General features: G+C 43.1%; 6 protein-coding genes across 6 annotated transcripts; 5 read left to right on the top strand and 1 right to left on the bottom strand.

Moving 5' to 3' along the window:
• Nucleotides 1-1,996: 1,996 nt before the first annotated feature.
• Nucleotides 1,997-2,269, top strand: MONOS_15268 (uncharacterized protein; the record flags this gene model as incomplete). The annotated part of the gene is made up of 1 exon (XM_067868132.1): nt 1,997-2,269. The coding sequence occupies one exon, from the start codon at nt 1,997-1,999 to the stop codon at nt 2,267-2,269; it is 273 nt and encodes a 90-aa protein (XP_067728711.1).
• A 1,460-nt stretch (nt 2,270-3,729) lies between these two features.
• On the top strand, nt 3,730-4,785 carry MONOS_15267 (uncharacterized protein; the record flags this gene model as incomplete). The annotated part of the gene is made up of 2 exons (XM_067868131.1): nt 3,730-4,125; nt 4,357-4,785. The coding sequence occupies 2 exons, from the start codon at nt 3,730-3,732 to the stop codon at nt 4,783-4,785; spliced, it is 825 nt and encodes a 274-aa protein (XP_067728712.1).
• Nucleotides 4,786-11,868: 7,083 nt separating this feature from the next.
• MONOS_17459 (uncharacterized protein) lies at nt 11,869-19,568 on the bottom strand. Its single transcript, XM_067870381.1, has 6 exons — nt 19,408-19,568; nt 17,646-19,319; nt 16,461-17,596; nt 16,103-16,401; nt 13,100-15,828; nt 11,869-12,880 (listed from the first exon to the last, which is right to left on the bottom strand). Exons 1-5 carry the CDS (start codon nt 19,522-19,524, stop codon nt 13,229-13,231), a joined length of 5,826 nt encoding a protein of 1,941 aa, XP_067728713.1. The 5' UTR covers nt 19,525-19,568; the 3' UTR covers nt 11,869-12,880; nt 13,100-13,228.
• A 461-nt stretch (nt 19,569-20,029) lies between these two features.
• Nucleotides 20,030-21,154, top strand: MONOS_16412p (uncharacterized protein; the record flags this gene model as incomplete). The annotated part of the gene is made up of 2 exons (XM_067869316.1): nt 20,030-20,190; nt 20,279-21,154. The coding sequence occupies exons 1-2, from the start codon at nt 20,074-20,076 to the stop codon at nt 21,152-21,154; spliced, it is 993 nt and encodes a 330-aa protein (XP_067728714.1). The 5' UTR covers nt 20,030-20,073.
• A 44-nt stretch (nt 21,155-21,198) lies between these two features.
• Nucleotides 21,199-26,349, top strand: MONOS_13672fu16412p (uncharacterized protein; the record flags this gene model as incomplete). Its single annotated transcript, XM_067866396.1, has 1 exon — nt 21,199-26,349. One exon carries the CDS (start codon nt 21,199-21,201, stop codon nt 26,347-26,349), a length of 5,151 nt encoding a protein of 1,716 aa, XP_067728715.1.
• An 89-nt stretch (nt 26,350-26,438) lies between these two features.
• MONOS_13671 (uncharacterized protein) lies at nt 26,439-26,944 on the top strand (the record flags this gene model as incomplete). Its single annotated transcript, XM_067866395.1, has 2 exons — nt 26,439-26,523; nt 26,700-26,944. 2 exons carry the CDS (start codon nt 26,439-26,441, stop codon nt 26,942-26,944), a joined length of 330 nt encoding a protein of 109 aa, XP_067728716.1.
• Between the last annotated feature and the right edge of the window lie 77 nt (nt 26,945-27,021).

Consider the following 27,021-nt stretch of genomic DNA (forward strand, 5'->3'; position numbering starts at 1 on the left):
ATCTTAATAGAGATTCATTTTTTGATGTGTGTTGTGAAGTGTTTCAATGATTTTTAGATTAGATTTTAGGAAAGGAGAATAGCTGAGAGTGTGAAGTGATGTTTCATCACTGTGTCTGCCTTTTTTCTCTGTTGAATTTGATCTTTTTGAGTTAGGACAAGAGTTATATCAGAAAGGGTGGAGTAGGCGGAAAACAAAGGATAAACAGTCAAGTTTGTTTTTACACCTAAAGTATTTGTATTCTTTTGTGTTTAGAATTGACTATGATACCATGTATTTGTTGATATTGTAATGCTTTTTATTGAATCTTTTATTGTTCATATGAATTGATATTGAATTGACTGTCGGGAAATGTTTTAATGATGATATAGTAAAAATATATTACTTTGAGAGTAATGCAACAAAAAAAGAAACTTATATGTTGCTTTCAATATTTCAGATGATTAATACATTGAAGTGAAAATGTTATTTGTGTGTTATTTTGTTTTATGATTGTTATCGAATTAACAATGAATTTATTTTTATGTTTTTCTCATCACTGAATATTCATCAACCGTTGTAGTTACTCAACAATGAGGATATTGATAACAAAACAGTTATATATTGAATAGAACAATAATTATAAACATGTTCATTCAAAAACAAAACATTTTTAAGTGTTTAATATTTCAAAGATATTTTTCTCATTTGAAATGAAAATTCAATGTAAAATAAAAAAACTTATTTTCACCTTTATTCAATCAATAAAAAAATCAAAATCAATTTCTGATGACATGTTTGCATTTATAAAGCAATAATATTCACAAATTAATTGAAAAAAAAATTAAAAATTTTTCAAAATTTTTGAAATTTTTGATCATAAAAAATACAAATTATTATTAATGGTGCCATTAAGAATACCATGATCTATTTTGCTCAATGTGGATAAATAACAATAATAAACATGTCTGATGCTTTTTTTGAAAATCTGTTAGTGGAAAAAGTTGGTAATAATTTGTTTTTCAACATATTTTTTATTTGGGATGAAGTGTTGTGCGAAATGAATTGTTTCCCATGCACTGTCTTCGAAGATTTTTCTCATTATTCTACAGTTATTCTATATATTTAATATGCGAGAACGTTTGACATATAATGTCAAAGCTGTATAAAAGGTTTGGAACAAATCGTTGTTATTTTTCATTAATACAAGATTTTTGACCTATTTGTTTAGAAACTGGTTATTTTGTTTGGAACATAGACAATTTTTGATGAAACAAACAGAAAGACTATTCAATGTGACTTTGATAACTGTTGTTCATTTTTAACAAAGTTTGTTTTTATTATCAATTTGCAAAATACATAATAAAAAATGCATGCTTTTTATTTTGAATAAAATTTTGAACAATCAACTTTGAACTTGCTCTTATTCTCACTAACCAACATTTTTTAGAGGGATTTGCTTGTTGATTGAAACGACCATTTTGTTTGTGTCTTCATTGGTGATCTGCAGCGAATCGCCTGTCGAACAACATAAACTTTAATCAGTGAGAAGACTTATGTTTTTTGTTCATGTGAACCCATTCAATAAAATAACCAATAATCTCTACGTAAAATGTTATGAAAGAGAAATTTTTTATTTTATGCGGTTTGTTGTTTTTTTATTTTGTAGATAATTTTGCTTTTATCTCATTTCTTGTTAATCAAATTAATTTTTTTTAATATTTTATTTCAATAAATACAAACAATTAATTTCGAAACATTTGTAAATTCCGTGTCATATAGTTTTTTCAATCAATTTTAATTGCAAAGAATGTGCAATGTATCTTTTCAATGTGCTCTTTCCAGCATTTCTGTTGCCGTTGGAAATAGAGCAGATAAAAAAGATTGAACTGGGAATCATATACACCACCTTTTCTGCTGCCACTGTTATCTCTGTGATACAGCTGACTGTTCATCTCCTATGCAGCCAGACTTCCTCTTCTCACAAACCACTAAACATTTCTTCTATTCGTCGTCAATGCCTTCTCCTTCTTCTTTTGATTCTTCAACATCGTCATCAAAAACAGTAGAAGTCAAATTCTTCGAGAAAGAAAACATAGAAAACGATTCATTCTCATCTTCCTCTTCATCCGAACAGTCAAAAGGGAATTCTTCCCAAGAAAGAGCCGAAAAAGCAGATATTGATGAAATTATCGAAGACTTCAAAAGAAAACATGCACCATGTCTGCCGCTTCCTGTGTTCGTTCCGCCACAAGAAGCTACCCTTCAGAATCCATCTTATGTCCCTTGAAGACAAAGACAGAGAAAAAGCAATCAAAATTCAACACAAACATTTTTGACTCATTCAATTGCTGGCATTGGCACAGGAAGAGGAACATCTCCTTCTTCAATGTAAAATAAATCTTTTCTTTCTCTTCCTCAGTCATCTCCATCTCCCTCTCCTTCATCTTCTTCCTCTTCCTCCTCCTCTTCTTCTTCTTCTGTTACTGCAGTAACTGACCTCTCTCTGCACCCAAACCACCTCATCGTTCTGAAATTGCCATGACTCGCAGCATAAGAGCAATGCATCCTCTTCTCCACCGACGCTATCTCAACCGCTGTGCACAAGTTGCTTCTGCTTCATGTTCACCGTGCTCTTCTTAATCTACTTCTTCCTCCTCGTTGCTTCGCTCTTCAAGAAACAGATTTCTGACAGGAGAAGAGCAGCAGATAAAGAGGATGAAGCAACAGCTCAGAGGAAGAAGGAAAAGACAATATTTTGTTCCACCTCCCGACATGTTTGATGCGATACAGCTGTTTGCGAAGTCTCGGACGGTAAAGTGGTTTGTTGAGAATCTGGAGAAGAGGAAGAGAGAAAGAGAGAGAGAAGCAAGGAACGAGAGAAGAGAGGAGAGAAGAATAAGAGAAATGAATCAAATGAGGAAGGCATTGAAATCCACAAATGATGCAGATAACAATGATGAAGAAAATGATAATAAAGCAATAGCAGAAGAAAACGAAAGCTTATCATCTATCAGAAGAGATTCTTTGAAGGAACCGAAGATAAATGAAGAAAGTGAATGTTTTTCCGCAGCTCCATTGTCAGTTATGAAGAAGAGCGAAGAGAGAAGAGACACAAACAGAGAGAGAAACAGAGGCTGACGCGAAGGTATTACTAGGCGCTTGAGCTTCAACGGGATTCTGTTGTGAATGAGGTGCTTTTGATGGTCAGAGCAAACCTTCTGTTTTCTCCAGCGCCGATTGACGAGTCGATAAAAAGACCAGGAATAATTGTGAGTTATTGAAAAATGAGGTGGGTGGTGATAAAGGTGAGAAAGAAAAGAAAGAAGGGAATAATTCTGTGAATGCAAAAGGAAACAAGGAAGAAGTTGAAGGTGATGAAGATAACAATAAAGATGAGACGAAAAAGAAGATGATGATTCTAACAACGATGAAAACGAAGAAGTGAAATAGGAGGATTCAATGAACAACCCCAAAGAAGCTGTTTCTAAAGCAAAGAAAATAAAACGGAAGCAGAAAAGAAAACAAATGCAAAAGAATCCATAACAAACAGAAAAGACGAAATTCATTCAGATGAGCCAAAGCCAGAGCCTTTTTCATCACTAGCTCAGCAAAAACAGCAGCAACAGAACATAACAACAGAACACAACAGCAAATACCTCTCCAACGCAATCACCTTCTCCACAGCCTAAGCAATATACTTCAGCAAGAGATACATTTGGAACGATTCACTTTCCTCGATGAAAGCGAATGAACTGCGGATGGAGAGGGGTTGGAAGGAGGGAGTTGATTGTGAACAGCAAAGAGATGTATATGGGGATTGGAGTGAAAGGTGCATTAACGATATCTCTGTCACCTGCTGTTGGAGGTGGAGGAGAAGGGGTGACGTTGGCTGTGATTGGAATGAAGGATTTGAACAAAGAAGTGACAAGGGCGATGCAAGATGAGTTTCGGAATGAGAAAGGGAAGGTGGACGATGAAGAAGCGAAGATCACGTTTTTTTCATTGGAATCTGATGATCAGAGAGAAAAACTGCTTCGGCTGACGAAATTGCAGGAGACACAGAAGAAGAAGAAGAAGAAAGAAGAGAGAGCGCAGGAAAATGGAGAAAATGGCGAAGAAGATAGAGGAAAAAGACTAGAATCTGTTTAGCAGCATCCAAGGAATACTACAGCCACACCTTGAGACAGGCACTCCGGCAAACCAGAAGGAGAACAAAATGGCCAACGAGGCGCAGCAAGAGGTGAAAGAAAGCCAAACTCAATTTTTGACAAGAGAGCAGAAATTGGACTGCCTGCTGAATGACCTCGCTTATTCTGACTTAGAAGATTTGAGCGATGAACTGGATGTGCTCTGCCGTTATGTGCGTATCAAAAGCGAGGAAAAAGGGCAATTTGTGTAGAAGATGCAGAACGTACGTGCGTATGCGGCAGTCGACGCGAGGCAGACAAGAACGCGGTTGGATCTGATGAGTGCGCTGAAGAGTGGGCTGTGGCAAAGCCGGGCGGAGCTGAGAAGAGGAAGGAGGATGAAGTGGAGGGGCTGGTGGACACACAAAGAGGAAGCAGAAGTAACACAAAGAAAGGGAAGGAAAGGAGCAAGAAAAGGATCACCTCTGCTGTTTCAGAAGGAGAAAGGGATGAGAACATTCGGTCAGAGCAGCGTGCCTGGAAGAAGAGATGCACTATCGAAGCTATTTTCTTCGCTTTCGTTCTCAAAGTTGGCTTCTTTCTTAACTTCGTAGAATTCAATGGTGATGGATCTGATGCAGAAATACTCTGCTCTAAATTTGGTTGCGCCTTTTGATTCAGCCGCTGATCTTGCTGCAAATACAAAAATTTCTCAGCGTCTTCTCTCCGACTGCACTTCTTCGCTTGTCAATTCGTTCATGTTAATGGACATCCAACAACAATTTTCTTTTTCTCTCTGAACATCTTTATCTCCTTCACTGCAATCCAAAGCTAAACAACTATCTTCTGCTAATCCTGCTGCTCCTGGCTCACTTCCTCCACTTTTACTGCTTACCGTAACTTCTTCTCCTTCTCTTTCATTCAACTTTCATCGAGTTCAGTGCCAGACATCATCTTTCGTTGCAACTTGGAAAGATACAAAGAAATGCTTATTCAAATAATGAATAACAGCTGAAAGTGTGTTACGACGGAAGCGATTCTCCAAAAAGCAAAAAATAATTTGCACGTTATCAACAACTGAATCAATTCTGGCCTTTTCATTTGGAAGCTGAAGCATATGAAGTGAAAAGGAAATGGTATAAAAGCAATTTTTGTTTGGAACGAATGATTGCGGGGATGGACTTCTTCAGATTTCGCAATGCTTTTTGTTCATCTGAACGAGAGGAAAATGAAACGATGAGTGAGAAAAGCAATTTTTTGGAAAACCCATGCTTGAATGGAAGTTGCAAAAGATTCTTGCACTGATCGGTTCGGTAAGTTGGAATTAGAATTATAAGAGAAACAGATGTTTTTGAAAAGCTTGTTGATACTATTGAAGAAAGGCATTTTGAAGAGATGAAGAAGATGATATAAAGCAATGAGCTTTATTTTAATTCGATTAAAAGAGAAAATAGATGGAAAAAAAAATAGAAGAAATATTTTCATTTGGGCTGATTTTTGGCTCAATGAAAGATAAGCGATGATATAGACTTTAAATGAAAAGAAGATGAAGTCTCATGTATTTTTCTATGATATAGAAAATGGAGAAAATTGGAAAATGGAAGGAATTGTAACGAAATTAGAAAAAATCCATCATTATAAGTGATTATGGTTTCAACCGCACTGAAGGTCAGTATGTGAAGAGGAACAAATGTTGAGGAAAGGAGGGTGAGGGAGGCGTCTTGGAGGAGGGAAATGAAGCAGTTGAGGGCATACTCGATAATGGAGCAAGTGTTTTGCTTTGTTTAACCACAGCCATCAGCATCGGCTCCATTGTTTGCTCCAATTTTATTCAGTGTAATGTGAGGGAACAAGCTTATGAATTTGGGTTAATCCAATATTCCACTTTATCTGTTTCTATTTGATGAATCCGATGAACCGAATAAAAGGAAAGGAAATTTGTTAGCTGTTCAAAGACGAAAAGAAAAAAGAGAAATAACTATTATTTGTAAATTAGTTTCAATAATTTTGTTTTTTTATCTTCTTTTCTTTTCTTCTTGACAAATTTTCTCTTTGCAATGTTGTATTTTACCAATTATGAATTTGCAATTTTGAAGTTTTATTTATTAATTTTAGGTTCATTTTTATTTTCCTTGATCAAAAAATTCTTTTTAATGAAAAAAGGTATGTATTTTGCATATTCACATAAAACAAATATATATGACAGAAATAAAAGCTTAATACTAGCAAAAAATCAATTGAACTTTTTGATCAAAGAATACCACAATAGATTTAATTTTTTCGATTTTTGATCTTTTTTTATGATATCAAAAAAAATCACCCATATCTTTGAATCAAACATGAAATGTTCAGAAGCAGAAATACTGTGTGTCAATGTTATCATTTGAATGGAGAAGGAATGAATGTCAGCTGGAATGGATGGAATGAATTGCAATTGAAGGAGTTATCAGAATAATGGATTCAATCAACATTGTGTTATTCAAGCGAAAATGGATCGAAAATGTTGAACCAGCTTTCAATGGTATTAAGAAAACATGTTATCAAAGTTGGAATTCCAGAACTTGTTGTTTGCTGCAAAGAACAAAGTGTTTCAAAAGAAAAAATCATAAAATCAAGATCTGGAAGCTGTTTGCCAAAACGGAAAGTTTGTGAACTTGTTTGTTTCTCTTTAATTGTTAATGATTCTTCAAAAAAAAATGGAAAATGTTGTTAACAACACAGATAAAAAAGATGGATTTCAAGCGAAAATTTCAAAGGCAGTTGACAACTGCATTGTGAAGCTCTAGCCACAGTTAGAAAGGAGGACTTTAATAAAAGCAAATTTTCATTGCCTTTTTGTGATGGATCAAAGAATTATTTGGCTGTGGAACACATCTTTTGACTGTTATTTCAATAGGAATGAATTTTGTGAAAAACAGATATTCAATTTGGATGAACCGACTGTGAGGGGATCAATAAACTCGAAGCTTATTGTTTTTGATCCAACAAACTCGAAGCGTGAGTTTTCGCAAAGAACAACCAGAAATGGCAAATTTCACTATAGCTGATGCTGTAATTGCTGATGTGTTCGCACTTCCTTCTGTAATTCTGAGGTCAAGATAACGTATTCCTTATGATATGAATCAGCTTTTGTTACAACCTCTGGATATCTGACCGAACGGAAGAGGCTGGATGAACAGTGAACAATTGAATTAAAAATTCGAAAAAAATACTCCTTCCTTTTTTTTAACGAACAAAAAAAAGCTCATTCCACTTGAAAAATCTCTCAACTTTGAAACGTTATCATGAAAGCGAAATTGAAACATTCAACATTGATTTCGGAGAAAATTGATAGAACGCAGTGAGACAGGATTTGCTCCGAAATAATGAGTATTAATTTAAATTATGGGCGGTTTAAGTGAGAACTTCGCCCTCCCAAATATGACGTGGAAAAAAGGACGAGATGAAAATATAGATAATAACATGTTAAATAATAAATAGAATATAATGAATTGTCCGCATTTCTTCACCGCCGACTTCGCCTTTTCGCCTTGGTCACGAAGACCAGAGGGCAGGGGACATAGCCCCTCGGAGCTGTCTCCTGCAGTCCGTGCAAGGATCCGGAGAGGCGAGTGTTCCAAAACGGAGCAGAAAGAAAAACCACTCTCGCTTTCGCGAGGCGTGGAAAAGAAAACTGCGTGCCCTTTGCTCTGCCCCCCGCTCTTCTGCTGCAGTGGCAGAGCAAGTCCGCTCACCACACGCTGTGTGGACTAGTCTGACTCTTCTCTTTGCACTTTCTTGCCATGAATTAAAGGAGTAAGGTTCTTCTTCACGGTTTCTCTTCCTTTCCTGTTGGTCAATACAGGTTATGGGTGCCTTCGATATTTCTGGACGGTTTCTCTCTTTCTATCTCCTCTTCTATCTCGCCACTTTTTTCTCGTCATATTCTTCCCAACATGTTTCTCTCTTATTCTCGCACCCAGACGCTCTGAGTCTCTCCATCCGCATTAATATTATTTCGGAGCAAATCCTGTCTCACTGCGTTCTATCAATTCGCAATAGAGCGTATCTACGAACGCAAGGAGCAGGTTTGCTCCTCAATAATGAGTCTTGAATGCACTTTTCCATATATTTACTTTGATTAAATAATATTTTTATTTATTAATTTACTTATTAGTATTGATCTTAAACCCTCTTGCCTAGCACGTCATCGTGCGGCGGATGTTTAGAGAGCATGCGGATGATGGTGCGGTTCCTGTCTCTACTCCCTTCCTTTCTTTGTGTGTTTCCGAGGCGTAATCGACCGGGAATTCGTTTCCCTTGCGTTATTTATCATCCAACCTAGATATCTGACACCCTGCTTCCTCCGGTCTGTGCGCATATTCCTCTCTGTGAGGCAGTGTGTTTGCTTCCATTCAGCTCTCTTCTGCTGCTGGGAATTATGAGGGGTGATCTCAAAAGCTAGGGTGGTCGGGATGAGGCGTTCTGTGACAAAGTTGCTTTCCTTTGCTTTCTCTCTTCTCTAAGCTATAAGTCTCGTTTCTTTGTCCGCTTTCTCCATCCTCATATCTTCTTCACCTCCAGCTTCTGATATCATTTCTGTGCACTCTTTCATCTCTAAATTCATTTTCTCGATGATCATTTCCTTTCTTTCTTGAAACTTCTCCGACTTTTCCACTTCTCCCGTTTGGGGATCAGGACTTTCAATTGTCTCCAGGATTTATTTCGTATCTTGAACCGGAAAACCGTAAAGTATTCCTGTTCCACTCTTGAACCTGGTCCACATCTCGTGTGTGCATTAACTGCTTTCCAAACCGAACCTTTTCTTCTTGATATGTGAATAATAACTTTAAGTCTAATCGAGAATGTGGTCAAAGTATCGTGTATATCACACTCTCTCTTTGAATAACTTCTAATTCTTCTTTAATTCTCTTTATCTTTGCAGGTTAACCTTCTTTGATATCAAACCATACATATTTATCTTAAAATGAAGTCCTGGATATATTAAGCCAATGTTGGAGCGTCTATACTGCATCGATGAGTGCATTTGAATGTTTGTTAATATCGATTTTAGTAATTATCCTATCTGTTATCTATATCTGCACTTCTAATAATACTGTATTCTCTTTCAAAATAGATTCCTTCCTTCTCAATCTCTCCAGCTCAGCAAGCTCTAAAGTAACAAAATTACAGTGAGGATGAGGGCTCTCCTCTGAAGTGCTTGCGTGTCTGTTGAGTTATATGTGGTGTCTTCCCATTTAGTAATAACTGCAAAATCTCACACTGGTTAACATCATTTGCAGTTTCTCGACTTCTATCCTTCGTAAGTTTTTGAAAATATATCTATATCTTTCACATCACTTGTCTGATGAATCATTCCACTTGAAAGATTCGTAGTCGATAGGTTATCAATAAATCTTGCCAAGATTCACCTGGCATCGTTCTCGATGAGGTGTATGTTTCATCTGTTCATTCTCATCCAAAAATTGTTTAAATTTTCTTAGCTATCTCCACGTATCCGTTTTGTTCTTTTGATTAGTCAATATAGCTGCTGATATATCCTCTACTCCTACGTCTTCTCCCCATGTTTGAAAAAGTTTCCTTCTTGTATATTTACTTCTCCAGTCAAACACTAATTATTTTTCATGGGGGTGAATTCAAGTCATCATTTCTCATCTCGAAACGGTCAATCAGATGTTTCTTAATAATAGACTAGCACTGTCTGTTCTTCTGGCATCTCTCTCTCTCTTTCTCTCTTTCTCTCTTTCTCTCTTTCTCTCTCTCTATCTTTCTCTCTCTTCAGAGAGGATAGTCTCCAAATAATTCTTCAGGGCACCGGAGCAATCGTGTCTGTAATATAATCTAGTCTTCTCGGTTCGAATATTTGAAATGTCTCTACAACTTTTTCCACTCTCACTGCATTGTCCGGTTTCTTCAAAGTCCGGCTGAGTGCATCTATCGGCATTTTCGCTGAGATATGTTGAGTCTTCTTCAATTTTCATCACACCGCACTATGCGGCTTATTTCTGTATCCGTCTCTCGCGGTCTCTAGCGGTCTCATGCTCTGTCTTTTCCTCGAGTTTTTTCGCGGATTCACTTCTTCAATATTCTCGTGAAATTTCGCCGTTACTATATCTACACATGACTCGCGAAAATGCACTGTTCCTTATCTAATTATCGATTCGCAATCTCTCTCAATTACTTTCTCTATCCTTCTCTCACAGCAAACTCAGCTTTTTCTTCCTTCAAACCCTTTCGATCAAAAGCAATATGTCACTCCACTATAACCTCGCGACAATACACAGCAATCTTTTATCTCTCCGTCCCGTTATATTTCGCGGTTTCACTTTTGTAATTATTTCTCTTATATTGAATCGTATCCTATCTTATTAAAATTGATAATATTTCACTCTTTCAGTTTTGATATGTTGTTGTAATGCAGCTTGTCAGTATTCACTTTGCGAAGGCCTCTCTAATTACTGAGTTTTCTATCTTAATTGTCATCTCGCTGTTAAGTGCGTCTATCTCTGCTATCTCCACTCTCATGATCTCAAGACTTAACGTTGTCTTGTTCCTCGTAAATATCTCTTTATTGTGTGCAGCTTCATTAAAATTATCTAAATCTTTATTGTTATTAAATTATCCTTCTATTAATATCTCGCTGTAATATGTGTATCGATTCTCACAAATATCCTTGTTATGTGTTTATGTGTATATTTTGTTGCTGCATTTATCCGTATCTCAAAAAGCTGCTCATCTCTTATTCTTAATAATCTTTTCTTCGTTGTAAGTTGATTCTCTCTTCTCTCTCTGTCTCGCGGCTATGCGCGGCTCTCTCTTCTCTCTCTGTCTCGCGGCTATGCGCGGCTCTCTCTTCTCTTTCTGTCTCGCGGCTATGCGAGGCTCTTCTACCTTGAAAATTATATCAATATTCTATTGTTTCTCGTTTGTTTTGTTTAATTTGTATTCCACAGCATAATATGAATAAATTTTTTCAATATTGTGTATGTATATAATATTATTTTAAAATTTTGATAGGATATTCTTTCTTTATAATAATCTCTCTGCAATTTGTGGATCTATCTTTTAGAATTCTTGTAATATCCAGCGATTTCATTATTTAACTACATCACTCTTCAATTCGCAGTTCCTTTTCCTAATAAATAAACAATATAATGTGTAGTTTTATTCTTTTTAAAAGCCTATAAAAATGTTATATCTTCATTTTGTTTAAATATCTCTCGATTTTTTGTGGTTTCTGTTTGTTCAATTGTCTCGCTGCACAATGTGGTTCCAATTCCAATAATTATCTCACAGAATTTTCCAGATTCTGTTCTTGATAAAATCTCTTCACAATGTGCAGCTTGCCGTTCGACATCTTCAGCTGTGCACTTTCTTCCATTCCGGATGATGAATTTCATGCTTAAATCCTAGTAAATTCTTCACTAAAATACTCCACTTTGACCAGTGTTTAAATTTGATCTTATTCTCTTCCATCGCCGTCTCTGTGTTCTATTGAAACAGGTTGTTGCTTCATTTTCATTGCGGACAATTTGGATCAACTTTGAATTTGAGTATTGGCGAAGTTAGATCTTAAACCGTCCATAATTTAAATTAATACTCATTATTGAGGAGCAAACCTGCTCCTTGCGTTCGTAGATTCGCTCTATTGCGAATTGTCAAAGATTAGAAATTCGAACATTGAATTCGTAATTTGAGATTTATTCTTTTCTTATTCATTTCAAATAAACAGTACTGATGAAAAACAAAAGGACACAAAAAACCAATCAACCATCATATTTCCGTTTTTATGAAGAAACTGGTGAAATGTTCAGACGATTGGAAAGAAACATCTCAAAGAATCGAAATTATCAAAAAAAATTGTTTGATGTGAATTTTGACAATTGATATTTATTCCTCTCAAAACAAAAAGAGAGTGAGAATAGGAGCAAGTTTTTGAACATTTTTGGAAAAGAAAGGAAAACAAAGTCTGTTTGTGAACATTTCAAAGTGATAATAAATTCACAGAAACAATAAACAACAATATTTCTTGATTGTTCGCTTTTCTTTTGAAAAAGTCATTGTTCGACACTTCAAGATTCATCATAAAATAATAGAAAGTGCGAACGGATTATTTTCAAGATTATGTTCCTTTTTGATTACAAATCTCGATGAAAGTTGAAGATTGATTTTCTTTCATATGAGATTGCTCAGCAAAAACTCAAAACCAACAATAAATATAAAAGCAAGTCAAATAATTGTTAAAAAAAAATTAAAAATAAAAATAAAAATAAAAGCAAAATACAAAGCCACAAATTGATGGCTGAAATAAGATGCAATGCAGTCAAGACTGCAACCCAACAAACACCCATGCGCATCTTCCTTCGTGCTGCTTCCCCAAAACACGAAAGCCCCATCCCGCAGTTCCTCCGCCTTTGCTGCTCTTTCAGTGTTCGCTCTGGATCCTGCTCCCTTTTCCATCCGTTCCTGCACCGCCTCTTCCAGATAATGGGCAGCGAGGAAGCACCGCTCATCGGTGTGCTGCTGTCAGGCATGCTTGGCGTTTCGCCGAGTGCTCCATTTCTTTTTCGCTGTTTCCAACTGCTTTCGCCACGCCTGCCACCCCCCATCCACTGCCCAAACTGCAAGCCCCACATCCTGCTCAAGTCGGCTGTTCTTCGCTTTTTCTTGCTGCATGCACCATCCTTGGCAACAGACAACCCGGCAGATTTCGCTGCGCTGTGCATCCTATGCAATGTCTCGCTGCTTCAAATCAATGAATAGGAGAATACCTGCCAATAACCAAACACAAATCAACAAACAAAAATTAACAAAAATGAAAAATATTAAAAAACAAAAAATAAAAAAATAAAAAATAAAAATAATAAAGAGCAGCACAGACAGCAAAAACAGATATCCCTCGTCCTCTCAATCCCACTCCAAAAACACATACAAGACAAGCACACCCCTTGCTGAATATATCCCACACGCATACACACACACACGCACACATGCACATCCAAGTCCATCACCCACTGCTGCACTCTTCATCACCAACTCAAATCATGAAACAAGGAATGTCTCCAAAGGAATCAATCCCACCCGAAATGCCCATTCCCCCTCCAAAGTTAATGCCAACCTCAAGTCGGCAAACGAGGCGAAGGCAACAAAGGCGAAGGCTGCAAAGGTGACAACACAAATTTCAGCCTTCCAGTTCCTTGCAACGCCAAAGAGGAAGAGGATGGAGAAGAAGAAGAAAAGGATGATGATGATGATGATGATGATGATGATGACGATGATGATGGCTGCGGTTGCGCTGATGAAAATATCGAATCACAGTCAGAAGGAGACGCAACAAACTGAAAATCACAAAAACTCGTCCTGCTCTGCGCTTCCACTCCACGAATCGCTTCCACACATGGCTCACAACGCAGATGCGTGCTCGCACACTCCCAAGCGCTGCCCACAGGAACAGCTGCTGCTGCACATTCACCATCCCCACAACCCCCACAACCACCACAACCACCACAACCACCACAACCACCAGAAGGAGAATGAGCACTGCCATCCGAACTGTCCGCCCCATCCTTCTCTTCTTCTCCTCCTTCCTCCAATTCCATCATTCTCTTCCTCTTTTCTCTCTTTCCCTTTCCATTTTCCTTTCCCTTCCCTTTTCCCCTCCTCCTCCCCATCCCCCTTTCTTTCCTTCTGCTTTCTGCCTTTTCCTCCACAAACTTCAGAATACATCGCACAATATCCTCGTTCATCTCTGCTTCCTCCTCTTCTCCTGCTCCTTCGGCTCCTTCCTTCTTCCTTTTCTCTTTCTTCCTCTCCTTCTCTTTCTTCCTCTCCTTCTCCTTCCTCTCCTCCTCTTCCTGCACCATGTGCAGCGGCAGAAACGCTTTTCTCCCTCCTCCTTCTTCTTTCACCCACTCCGCCACATCTTCCTCATACCGCCACCAAAGCTTCCTCAAATACTCTTTCTTCTCCCAAACCCCTCCCTTCTCCATCATCTCCATCATCTCCATCATCTGCCTCACCAGCTCCCCCTTCAAACATTCCACAACATCCTCCTGCCTCATCTTCATCGGATCCTCTTCCTCGTCTTCTTCACGCTGCAAATATTCCAACAGAAATGAAGACGACGAAGACAATAATGCCGGAAACCTCATCAAGCTTGGCTCACCCATTTCTGAATCACACTGCAAATGCAATAAATCAACAGATGCATGCTCCATCTCCTTCATCTCTTTCATCCTCTTCTCCCCATGCTTCTTTCTTTTATCCCTCTTTCCGTCTTCTTTACCTTCCTTCTCTTCCTTCTCTTCCTTCTCTTCCTTCTCTTCCTTCTCTTTCTTGTTTTCCTTGCCTTCTTCTCCAGACACTTCACAACACCCTTCAACCCCATCCTGATGGCAGCCCACTCTTCCTCTTCCTCCTCCACACACGCTCCTCCTCCTTCTGCGTCTTCTCTCCAAAAAATAGTCCTCCTCATATGTCAGATTCACCCCATCTCCACCACTTTCTCTCTCTGCCCATGCGCCCTTTCCCTCCTCCTCCTCCTCTTCCTCTTTATCATCATCATCATCTTCTTCTTCTTCTTCTTCTTCTTCTTCTTCTTCTTCTTCTCCTTCTTCTTCTTCTTCTTCTCCTCCTCCTCCTCCTCCTCCTCCTTCCAGCCCCTCTTCTTGCATGTTGTGCAGCATCAGCAGCTGCTTCAGCGGAAGAGGACAGCAGCCCAGTTGCCTGCCTGCCGCTTCCCCATCCATCTCAAACAGCCCATCCTCCACTTTCTTTCTCTCTTCTCTTCTCCCCTCTTTTCTGTCAAACTTCCTTCCTTTCCTCCCTTCTCCTTTCTTCTTCCTCTCATTTTCACAATCTTCGTCCATCCACTTCTCTCTTCTTCCTCCTCTTCTTATGCTGCTGCTGCTACTACTACTACTACCACTTCTGCTGCTGCTGCTCGGTGGAGTCAGCTCAGGCGAACTGCCACAAACTGAATGCAACAACTCAGAAGTTTCATCTTTCTCCTTTCTATCCCATATTATCGAAGAAGAAGAAGGCGAAGAAGAAGAAGGGGAAGAAGTTGTTGCACATGTTGATGATGATGTTTTGATGGCAGGCATAATCTGAATCTCTGCAATCGGCGGATGAACAGCAACAGGAGAGTGAAGATGCCCGCACTTCCCACACTCCTCACATTCTCTGCCTCTCCCATCTCCTCCCTCCCCAGCTGCGCCCTCCACAGGCACAAGCACTTCCTTCTCCTCCATCCCTCCCATCGCATCCATTGCCCCCACCTCCGCCATCTCACACGCCACGCTCCCCATGCTCCCCACACTCGCCAGACACTTCTGCTCAGGCTCTGCAACAAGAACACCTCCCCACCCACCACCACCACCACCACAATCCCCCACCCCTCTCCCCCATCCTCCTCCCTCACACCCGCCCCCATATTCACACTCCCCCGAACGATACAGCGCCCCTGCTCCCACAAACACCGAAGGCGCCACACTCCCAGACACAAACTCAAAGAACTCTCGCGACAGCATCCTCGGCATCCACACAAACCGCTCCCAAACTCCGCTTCTCCCTTGCCCACCCCTGCCTCCTCCCTGCACAACCCATCTCCCTCCCTCTTCACTCTGCCTCCTCTCCTCCTTTTCCATCTTCCTCTCTGCTGCACGCTCCATTGCACGCTCCATTGCACTCTCTCGTGCTCCTCGCCTGCCCTCACATCCTGCAAGAGGACAATTCAGCCGCGTCGAAGACAATGATCCCGAAGAGGAATGAGTCCGATGCAACTCAACAGCGAAATCAGAAGAGGGAAGAGGAAGAGGAGGAAGAGAAGAAAGATGATGATGAACCAATGCAATCCATATCACTGCTGCCATTTCCTTGTCCAAGTCTTTCCCCTCCAACTGCCCCTTCTTCCTCTTCCTCTCTCATTCTCTTCCTTCCTCCCCCTCTTCCTTTTCCCATCTCTTTCTCCATCTCTTTCTCTTCCCCATTACCAGCCACATCCACATCCACATCTGCATCTGCATCTGCTCCCCCTTCCCTCCTCCTCGCCAGCTCCTTCTCCCACCGCCTGTTGTCCGCATAGATTATCACCCCGCCTACCACCAACACTCCAATCAAAAACACAAATATCGTCGCTGTCACCACAACCACATTCTGCTCATCGCTGCTCAGCCCCCCTCCTTTCCTTCCTTCGCTGCCCTCTCCTCCCCTCACATCCTTATTCCCTGCCCCATCGCCCCCACCTCCCTCTCCCTCTCCCTTTCCCCCTCCTTCTCCCCCTCCTCCCCTCCTTCTCCCCTTTCCTCTCCAGGCCTCCTCTCGCATTCCCTCTTCTCATTCAGAAAATACCCCTTCTGGCACCGCACCACAACACACTCCCCTGCTCCATCAAACGCATATTCATCTGCCTGCACCCCTACCCCATACACCCCATTCCGCACAAGCCCACTCCCCAGCCTTCTCTCCAACATGCTTTTCACTCCTCTTGCCCCGTCTTCCTCGCCCGCAGTTTCTGCTCCTGCTCCTGCTCCTGCTCCTGCTCCTGCTCCTGATTCCGCTTCTGATCCTCCCAATGCTGCTGCTTCCAGAGTCAGCAATCTGCACTTCTCTCCACTCTCCAGCACCTCCCACTCCATCGGCACCTCTGCCAGCGATGCCAGCGACTCAAACAGCCCATAGCTCTCTTCCTCTTCCAGCACAGCACTCTCCAGCCGCCGATTCCGCGGAGAATACGCCACCACCCAGTCTGCCGCAAGAACTCCTCCACCACCTCCTCCTCCCTCATCCCCATCCTCATCCCCATCCCCAACCCCATTCCCGTCCTCACCCCCTCTCAATCCCTCCGACGGCCACTGCCCAAACACAAGCGATTCAGCTGACTTTTCCCACTCCCACCGCTTGATGTCAAACAGCGTGAAGAACACATCCTCGTTCTCCCCAAACCCAGCCGTCTCATTCAGCCTGCTCAAGTCAAGCGGCTCCTCAATGTGCCCATCAGCACCCATGCCCGCCTGCCCTCTTTTCCTCCCATCCTGCGCGCCACTCACCTTCTTCATCGCCCTCTTCGCCACCCTCTTTGCCTCCATCCTCCCCTCTTTCTTTCTCTCTCCAGATTTCTTTCTCTCTCCTTTTTCCTCTCCTTCTTCCTCTTCCTTTTTCTCTTCCTCTTCCCTCCATCTCTGCAGCGTCTTCGCCGACGTCTCCCACCCTGCATACTTCGCTCCAATCGCCACATTCGCTGTGTTCTCCAGCGTCGTCCTCCCCGCAGACGCCACAACCACCTTCCCCAGCCGCTTTTCGTGCACAAACGCTGCAAACACACACGACGCCGACTCCCCAATCCCGTCGGTCAGCACAAGAACACGGTGCCCATCAAACAGCGATGGTGCTGCCGTTGTTGCGCGCGGCCATGCCGATGACGGATTCGTCGTCTCTGCTCCCCTTGACTCCGCACCGCCGCCCACAAACGACAGAAACGGATTCGTCTTGTTCGTGTTGAACGAAAACACCCGCGAAAATGAAACATTCCCACACGCACTCGCCTTTCCTCTGCCAAAATGCCCTTTTTGCGTTTTTGATCCAAGAGCCACCGTTCAAATCTTCCCCTTCCTCTCCCTCACTCTCTTTCCTCCTTTTCATCTCTCCTTCACTCCCCATCTTTCTATTTGCCTTCCACTTTGTCTTCCTCTTCGCCTTCGCTTCTGTCTTCGCCTTCCCATTCCCGTCTCCCTTCCCCAAATCACAAGACACTTCAAAGGTGTCTCCAATCTGCTTCCACTCGTCTGTTCCATGCAGCGTCTTGTACTCCACAAACTCTCCTTCCCCACGCCGCCGCCACAGCTCCGCCGCCCCAAAACTTGCCTCTGTCCCCAGCATCTGACTCTGCGGGAATACTGGAAACTCGCCCGGGAACAGAAGCGACAGAACTTGCAGCGCAAGCGAAGGGCTGCGCCCAGCTGCCGAGCGGATGTCGATGATCAGCGTGCAGTTCAGATTAGTAGGTGGCACAGATCCTTCAGCTAACGACGGAGAAATCGGAGAGGAAGAAGCAGAAAGTGAGGAAATCAGAGATTGCTGCATAGTCTTCAGCGCATCAGCCGCAGCTGCCCCAAATGACACCTCGTTCTCCGGCTCAAAGTTGAAGATGCGAAACACACCCAGATGCATCGACACGCAAAACGACACACTGAAATCGTCTGTCTCTGCAATCTTCACAAATACATCATCCGACAAAGTGGACGATAACGACGACGATGGCGATGATGACAACGGGGAAGCATCTGGCATATAGTCAACCCAGCTCGCTGCACTTCTGAGCGGAATTACCAGCTTCAGGGGGCTCTTTCTGGAATTTTCTGCCAGTTTGTACAACCGTCGATAGTCCTGAGGGTGATGAAAGCACACAATCGACTTGCTGTCAACTATATTGAGGGAACGAAACGCAAATCGGTCAGCCAATGACATCGATGCATGAACACGCCCCGTACTTGAACTTTGGATGCGCTTGTCTGGCATCAAATCTGCTCCATTCGTCAGCGAAGCACGAATAGCCTTTGTGTCTGAAGCACTCCTAACATATGGCTGTTGAAGAATCTTCAGCGCATCTGTTGGTTCAGTGCCTCCAAAAAATGTCAGAGTCTGGGGCTTTGAGAATGTTTCGATCGGACGCCTGCAAAATGATCGAAGGATTGCTTCGTTCATTCGCAGTAATGGATCACGAATATACAAAAGATGCTCGTTTGCCCATTCCCGAATCCAATCTTCAATTGGAACAATACAAGTGTCTGTACAATTTTCTCCTTCAATTTCAAATCCAGAAACATAAAATGATTTTAGACTTGAATCATCGTTTTCCTTTTTCATATCTATTGCATTTGTAAATACGCTGTCAACCCACAAAGTCCATGTATCAATCTTTCCTTCGTCATCGTGATTGGCCTCTAGCGAAAATGGATAATACCATTCATAAAGTTCGCTACATCTCATCGAATATCGAGTTGTTCCCTGCGAAAAGCTTTTTATCAATTTTGAAAATTCAACAAATTTCTCGTAAATTTCGCCTTCTTCTTCTTCTATGCGGTTAAGTTTTTCCTTCAAAATCAAAAAAGCATTAGCATTTTTGCCGTTTTTCACTTCAAAATGATATGACTGAATAGTATTCTCAATAATCTGAAGCATTGTGGACTTTAAAACTGAAAAATTACCAAACTTGTTATAAAAATACATATAATTTGAAAATTGATTCACGTTGCAAAATTGAAAATATTTTAAGCAAACAAAAAAAGAAAAAAAGCACATTTTCATTTCTTAATCGTTGTTCAAAAGTATGAGCCTCTTCGAATGGGGCCATCAGGGTGGGGCACAAAAAACATATTTGAATCCAGTTAAGAAGATATATGCATCCCCAAAGCATTTATATCTCCAAAAACAAGATTTTTAATAAAACTTATGATCTGTAACATAACAAATTTATTCCAACAATTATCAAAATTATTTTTGAAAATACAAGACTGTTAACGTAATTAAAAAGAAATAATTTTACGTGTGACCGAAAGAATAGTTGACAATTCAATGAAGGAGAAAGATCTATTAGTCAATTATCATTTCATTTGTTTTAAAAAGAAATAAATTTTAATACATTTGTATATGTTGGGTTGAATCAAAAATAGAAACAAAATTTTTATATAATATAAAATATATAATTCATTAATAATATCTAATTAAATAATCATCAGATATTTTAAAATTTATTTCTTTTTAAAACAAATGAAATGATAATTGACTAATAGATCTTTCTCCTTCATTGAATTGTCAACTATTCTTTCGGTCACACGTAAAATTATTTCTTTTTAATTACGTTAACAGTCTTGTATTTTCAAAAATAATTTTGATAATTGTTGGAATAAATTTGTTATGTTACAGATCATAAGTTTTATTAAAAATCTTGTTTTTGGAGATATAAATGCTTTGGGGATGCATATATCTTCTTAACTGGATTCAAATATGTTTTTTGTGCCCCACCCTGATGGCCCCATTCGAAGAGGCTCATACTTTTGAACAACGATTAAGAAATGAAAATGTGCTTTTTTTCTTTTTTTGTTTGCTTAAAATATTTTCAATTTTGCAACGTGAATCAATTTTCAAATTATATGTATTTTTATAACAAGTTTGGTAATTTTTCAGTTTTAAAGTCCACAATGCTTCAGATTATTGAGAATACTATTCAGTCATATCATTTTGAAGTGAAAAACGGCAAAAATGCTAATGCTTTTTTGATTTTGAAGGAAAAACTTAACCGCATAGAAGAAGAAGAAGGCGAAATTTACGAGAAATTTGTTGAATTTTCAAAATTGATAAAAAGCTTTTCGCAGGGAACAACTCGATATTCGATGAGATGTAGCGAACTTTATGAATGGTATTATCCATTTTCGCTAGAGGCCAATCACGATGACGAAGGAAAGATTGATACATGGACTTTGTGGGTTGACAGCGTATTTACAAATGCAATAGATATGAAAAAGGAAAACGATGATTCAAGTCTAAAATCATTTTATGTTTCTGGATTTGAAATTGAAGGAGAAAATTGTACAGACACTTGTATTGTTCCAATTGAAGATTGGATTCGGGAATGGGCAAACGAGCATCTTTTGTATATTCGTGATCCATTACTGCGAATGAACGAAGCAATCCTTCGATCATTTTGCAGGCGTCCGATCGAAACATTCTCAAAGCCCCAGACTCTGACATTTTTTGGAGGCACTGAACCAACAGATGCGCTGAAGATTCTTCAACAGCCATATGTTAGGAGTGCTTCAGACACAAAGGCTATTCGTGCTTCGCTGACGAATGGAGCAGATTTGATGCCAGACAAGCGCATCCAAAGTTCAAGTACGGGGCGTGTTCATGCATCGATGTCATTGGCTGACCGATTTGCGTTTCGTTCCCTCAATATAGTTGACAGCAAGTCGATTGTGTGCTTTCATCACCCTCAGGACTATCGACGGTTGTACAAACTGGCAGAAAATTCCAGAAAGAGCCCCTGAAGCTGGTAATTCCGCTCAGAAGTGCAGCGAGCTGGGTTGACTATATGCCAGATGCTTCCCCGTTGTCATCATCGCCATCGTCGTCGTTATCGTCCACTTTGTCGGATGATGTATTTGTGAAGATTGCAGAGACAGACGATTTCAGTGTGTCGTTTTGCGTGTCGATGCATCTGGGTGTGTTTCGCATCTTCAACTTTGAGCCGGAGAACGAGGTGTCATTTGGGGCAGCTGCGGCTGATGCGCTGAAGACTATGCAGCAATCTCTGATTTCCTCACTTTCTGCTTCTTCCTCTCCGATTTCTCCGTCGTTAGCTGAAGGATCTGTGCCACCTACTAATCTGAACTGCACGCTGATCATCGACATCCGCTCGGCAGCTGGGCGCAGCCCTTCGCTTGCGCTGCAAGTTCTGTCGCTTCTGTTCCCGGGCGAGTTTCCAGTATTCCCGCAGAGTCAGATGCTGGGGACAGAGGCAAGTTTTGGGGCGGCGGAGCTGTGGCGGCGGCGTGGGGAAGGAGAGTTTGTGGAGTACAAGACGCTGCATGGAACAGACGAGTGGAAGCAGATTGGAGACACCTTTGAAGTGTCTTGTGATTTGGGGAAGGGAGACGGGAATGGGAAGGCGAAGACAGAAGCGAAGGCGAAGAGGAAGACAAAGTGGAAGGCAAATAGAAAGATGGGGAGTGAAGGAGAGATGAAAAGGAGGAAAGAGAGTGAGGGAGAGGAAGGGGAAGATTTGAACGGTGGCTCTTGGATCAAAACGCAAAAAGGGCATTTTGGCAGAGGAAAGGCGAGTGCGTGTGGGAATGTTTCATTTTCGCGGGTGTTTTCGTTCAACACGAACAAGACGAATCCGTTTCTGTCGTTTGTGGGCGGCGGTGCGGAGTCAAGGGGAGCAGAGACGACGAATCCGTCATCGGCATGGCCGCGCGCAACAACGGCAGCACCATCGCTGTTTGATGGGCACCGTGTTCTTGTGCTGACCGACGGGATTGGGGAGTCGGCGTCGTGTGTGTTTGCAGCGTTTGTGCACGAAAAGCGGCTGGGGAAGGTGGTTGTGGCGTCTGCGGGGAGGACGACGCTGGAGAACACAGCGAATGTGGCGATTGGAGCGAAGTATGCAGGGTGGGAGACGTCGGCGAAGACGCTGCAGAGATGGAGGGAAGAGGAAGAGAAAAAGGAAGAGGAAGAAGGAGAGGAAAAAGGAGAGAGAAAGAAATCTGGAGAGAGAAAGAAAGAGGGGAGGATGGAGGCAAAGAGGGTGGCGAAGAGGGCGATGAAGAAGGTGAGTGGCGCGCAGGATGGGAGGAAAAGAGGGCAGGCGGGCATGGGTGCTGATGGGCACATTGAGGAGCCGCTTGACTTGAGCAGGCTGAATGAGACGGCTGGGTTTGGGGAGAACGAGGATGTGTTCTTCACGCTGTTTGACATCAAGCGGTGGGAGTGGGAAAAGTCAGCTGAATCGCTTGTGTTTGGGCAGTGGCCGTCGGAGGGATTGAGAGGGGGTGAGGACGGGAATGGGGTTGGGGATGGGGATGAGGATGGGGATGAGGGAGGAGGAGGTGGTGGAGGAGTTCTTGCGGCAGACTGGGTGGTGGCGTATTCTCCGCGGAATCGGCGGCTGGAGAGTGCTGTGCTGGAAGAGGAAGAGAGCTATGGGCTGTTTGAGTCGCTGGCATCGCTGGCAGAGGTGCCGATGGAGTGGGAGGTGCTGGAGAGTGGAGAGAAGTGCAGATTGCTGACTCTGGAAGCAGCAGCATTGGGAGGATCAGAAGCGGAATCAGGAGCAGGAGCAGGAGCAGGAGCAGGAGCAGGAGCAGAAACTGCGGGCGAGGAAGACGGGGCAAGAGGAGTGAAAAGCATGTTGGAGAGAAGGCTGGGGAGTGGGCTTGTGCGGAATGGGGTGTATGGGGTAGGGGTGCAGGCAGATGAATATGCGTTTGATGGAGCAGGGGAGTGTGTTGTGGTGCGGTGCCAGAAGGGGTATTTTCTGAATGAGAAGAGGGAATGCGAGAGGAGGCCTGGAGAGGAAAGGGGAGAAGGAGGGGGAGGAGGGGGAGAAGGAGGGGGAAAGGGAGAGGGAGAGGGAGGTGGGGGCGATGGGGCAGGGAATAAGGATGTGAGGGGAGGAGAGGGCAGCGAAGGAAGGAAAGGAGGGGGGCTGAGCAGCGATGAGCAGAATGTGGTTGTGGTGACAGCGACGATATTTGTGTTTTTGATTGGAGTGTTGGTGGTAGGCGGGGTGATAATCTATGCGGACAACAGGCGGTGGGAGAAGGAGCTGGCGAGGAGGAGGGAAGGGGGAGCAGATGCAGATGCAGATGTGGATGTGGATGTGGCTGGTAATGGGGAAGAGAAAGAGATGGAGAAAGAGATGGGAAAAGGAAGAGGGGGAGGAAGGAAGAGAATGAGAGAGGAAGAGGAAGAAGGGGCAGTTGGAGGGGAAAGACTTGGACAAGGAAATGGCAGCAGTGATATGGATTGCATTGGTTCATCATCATCTTCTTCCTCTTCCTCCTCTTCCTCTTCCTCTTCTGATTTCGCTGTTGAGTTGCATCGGACTCATTCCTCTTCGGGATCATTGTCTTCGACGCGGCTGAATTGTCCTCTTGCAGGATGTGAGGGCAGGCGAGGAGCACGAGAGAGTGCAATGGAGCGTGCAATGGAGCGTGCAGCAGAGAGGAAGATGGAAAAGGAGGAGAGGAGGCAGAGTGAAGAGGGAGGGAGATGGATTGTGCAGGAAGGAGGCAGGGGTGGGCAAGGGAGAAGCGATGTTTGGGAGCGGTTTGTGTGGATGCCGAGGGTGCTGTCGCGAGAGTTCTTTGAGTTTGTGTCTGGGAGTGTGGCGCCTTCGGTGTTTGTGGGAGCAGGGGCGCTGTATCGTTCGGGGGAGTGTGAATATGGGGGCGGGTGTGAGGGAGGAGGATGGGGGAGAGGGGTGGGGGATTGTGGTGGTGGTGGTGGTGGGTGGGGAGGTGTTCTTGTTGCAGAGCCTGAGCAGAAGTGTCTGGCGAGTGTGGGGAGCATGGGGAGCGTGGCGTGTGAGATGGCGGAGGTGGGGGCAATGGATGCGATGGGAGGGATGGAGGAGAAGGAAGTGCTTGTGCCTGTGGAGGGCACAGCTGGGGAGGGAGGAGATGGGAGAGGCAGAGAATGTGGGGAGTTTGGGAAGTGCGGGCATCTTCACTCGCCTGTTGCTGTTCATCCGCCGATTGCAGAGATTCAGATTATGCCTGCCATCAAAACATCATCATCAACATGTGCAACAACTTCTTCGCCTTCTTCTTCTTCGCCTTCTTCTTCTTCGATAATATGGGATAGAAAGGAGAAAGATGAAACTTCTGAGTTGTTGCATTCAGTTTGTGGCAGTTCGCCTGAGCTGACTCCACCGAGCAGCAGCAGCAAAAGTGGTAGTAGTAGTAGCAGCAGCAGCAGCATCAGAAGAGGAGGAAGAAGAGAGAAGTGGATGGACGAAGATTGTGAAAATGAGAGGAAGAAGAAAGGAGAAGGGAGGAAAGGAAGGAAGTTTGACAGAAAAGAGGGGAGAAGAGAAGAGAGAAAGAAAGTGGAGGATGGGCTGTTTGAGATGGATGGGGATGCGGCAGGCAGGCAACTGGGCTGCTGTCCTCTTCCGCTGAAGCAGCTGCTGATGCTGCACAACATGCAAGAAGAGGGGCTGGAAGGAGGAGGAGGAGGAGGAGGAGGAGGAGGAGGAGAAGAAGAAGAAGAAGAAGAAGATGATGATGATAAAGAGGAAGAGGAGGAGGAGGAGAAAGAGGAGGAGGGAAAGGGCGCATGGGCAGAGAGAGAAAGTGGAGGAGATGGGGTGAATCTGACATATGAGGAGGACTATTTTTTGGAGAGAAGACGCAGAAGGAGGAGGAGCGTATGTGGAGGAGGAAGAGGAAGAGTGGGCTGCCATCAGGATGGGGTTGAAGGGTGTTGTGAAGTGTCTGGAGAAGAAGACAAGGAAGAGAAGGAAGAGAAGGAAAACAAGAAAGAGAAGGAAGAGAAGGAAGAGAAGGAAGAGAAGGAAGACGAGGAAGGCAAAGAAGACGGAAAGAGGGAGAAAAGAAAGAAGCATGGGGAGAAGAGGGTGAAAGGGATGAAGGAGATGGAGCATGCATCTGTTGATTTATTGCATTTGCAGCGTGGGTCGGAAATGGGTGAGCCAAGCTTGATGAGGTTTCCGTCATTATTGTCTTCGTCGTCTTCATTTCTGTTGGAATATTTGCAGCGTGAAGAAGACGAGGAAGGGGATCCGATGAAGATGAGACAGGAGGATGTTGTGGAGTGTTTGAAGGCGGAGCTGGTGAGGCAGATGATGGAGATGATGGAGATGATGGAGAAGGGAGGGGTTTGGGAGAAGAAAGAGTATTTGAGGAAGCTTTGGTGGCGGTATGAGGAAGATGTGGCGGAGTGGGTGAAAGAAGAAGGAGGAGGGAGAAAAGCGTTTCTGCCGCTGCACATGGCGCAGGAAGAGGAGGAGAGGAAGGAGAAGGAGAGGAAGAAAGAGAAGGAGAGGAAGAAAGAGAAAAGGAAGAAGGAAGGAGCCGAAGGAGCAGGAGAAGAGGAGGAAGCAGAGATGAACGAGGATATTGTGCGATGTATTCTGAAGTTTGTGGAGGAAAAGGCAGAAAGCAGAAGGAAAGAAAGGGGGATGGGGAGGAGGAGGGGAAAAGGGAAGGGGAAGGGAAAGAGAGAAAAGAGGAAGAGAATGATGGAATTGGAGGAAGAGGGAGAAGAAGAGAAGGATGGGGTGGACAGTTCGGATGGCGGTGCTCATTCTCCTTCTGGTGGTTGTGGTGGTTGTGGGGGTTGTGGGGATGGTGAATGTGCAGCAGCAGCTGTTCCTGTGGGCAGCGCTTGGGAGTGTGCGAGCACGCATCTGCGTTGTGAGCCATGTGTGGAAGCGATTCGTGGAGTGGAAGCGCAGAGCAGGACGAGTTTTTGTGATTTTCAGTTTGTTGCATCTCCTTCTGACTGTGATTCGATATTTTCATCAGCGCAACCGCAGCCATCATCATCATCATCATCATCATCATTTTGTTCTTCTTCTTCTTCTTCTTCTTCTTCTCCATCCTCTTCCTCTTTGGAGTTGCAAGGAACTGGAAGGCTGAAATTTGTGTTGTCGCCTTTGCAGCCTTCGCCTTTGCTGCCTTCGCCTTTGCTGCCTTCGCCTCGTTTGCCGACTTGAGGTTGGCATTAACTTTGGAGGGGAAATGGGCATTTCGGCTGGGATTGATTCCTTTGGAGACATTCCTTGTTTCATTATTTGAGTTGGTGATGAAGAGTGCAGCAGTGGGTGATGGACTTGGATGTGCATGTGTGCGTGTGTGTGTGTATGCGTGTGGGATATATTCAGCAAGGGGTGTGCTTGTCCTGTGTGTGTTTTTGGAGTGGGATTGAGAGGACGAGGGATATCTGTTTTTGCCGTCTGTGCTGCTTTTTATCATTTTTATTTTTGTTGTTTTTTCATTTTTTGTTTTTTGATATTTTTCATTTTTGTAAATTTTTGTTTGTGGATTTGTGTTTGGTTATTGGCAGGTGTTCTCCTATTCATTGATTTGAAGCAGCGAGACATTGCAAAGGATGCACAGCGCAGCGAAATCTGCCGGGTTGTCTGTTGCCAAGGATGGTGCATGCAGCAAGAAAAAGCGAAGAACAGCCGACTTGAGCAGGATGTGGGGCTTGCAGTTTGGGCAGTGGATGGGGGGTGGCAGGCGTGGCAAAAGCAGTTGGAAACAGCGAAAAAGAAATGGAGCACTCGGCGAAACGCCAAGCATGCCTGACAGCAGCACACCGATGAGCGGTGCTTCCTCGCTGCCCATTATCTGGAAGAGGCGGTGCAGGAACGGATGGAAAAGGG

The sequence above is a fragment of the Monocercomonoides exilis genome, assembly GCF_001643675.1.
Source record: "Monocercomonoides exilis strain PA203 chromosome Unknown scaffold18-1597598, whole genome shotgun sequence".
NCBI lineage: Eukaryota > Preaxostyla > Oxymonadida > Polymastigidae > Monocercomonoides > Monocercomonoides exilis.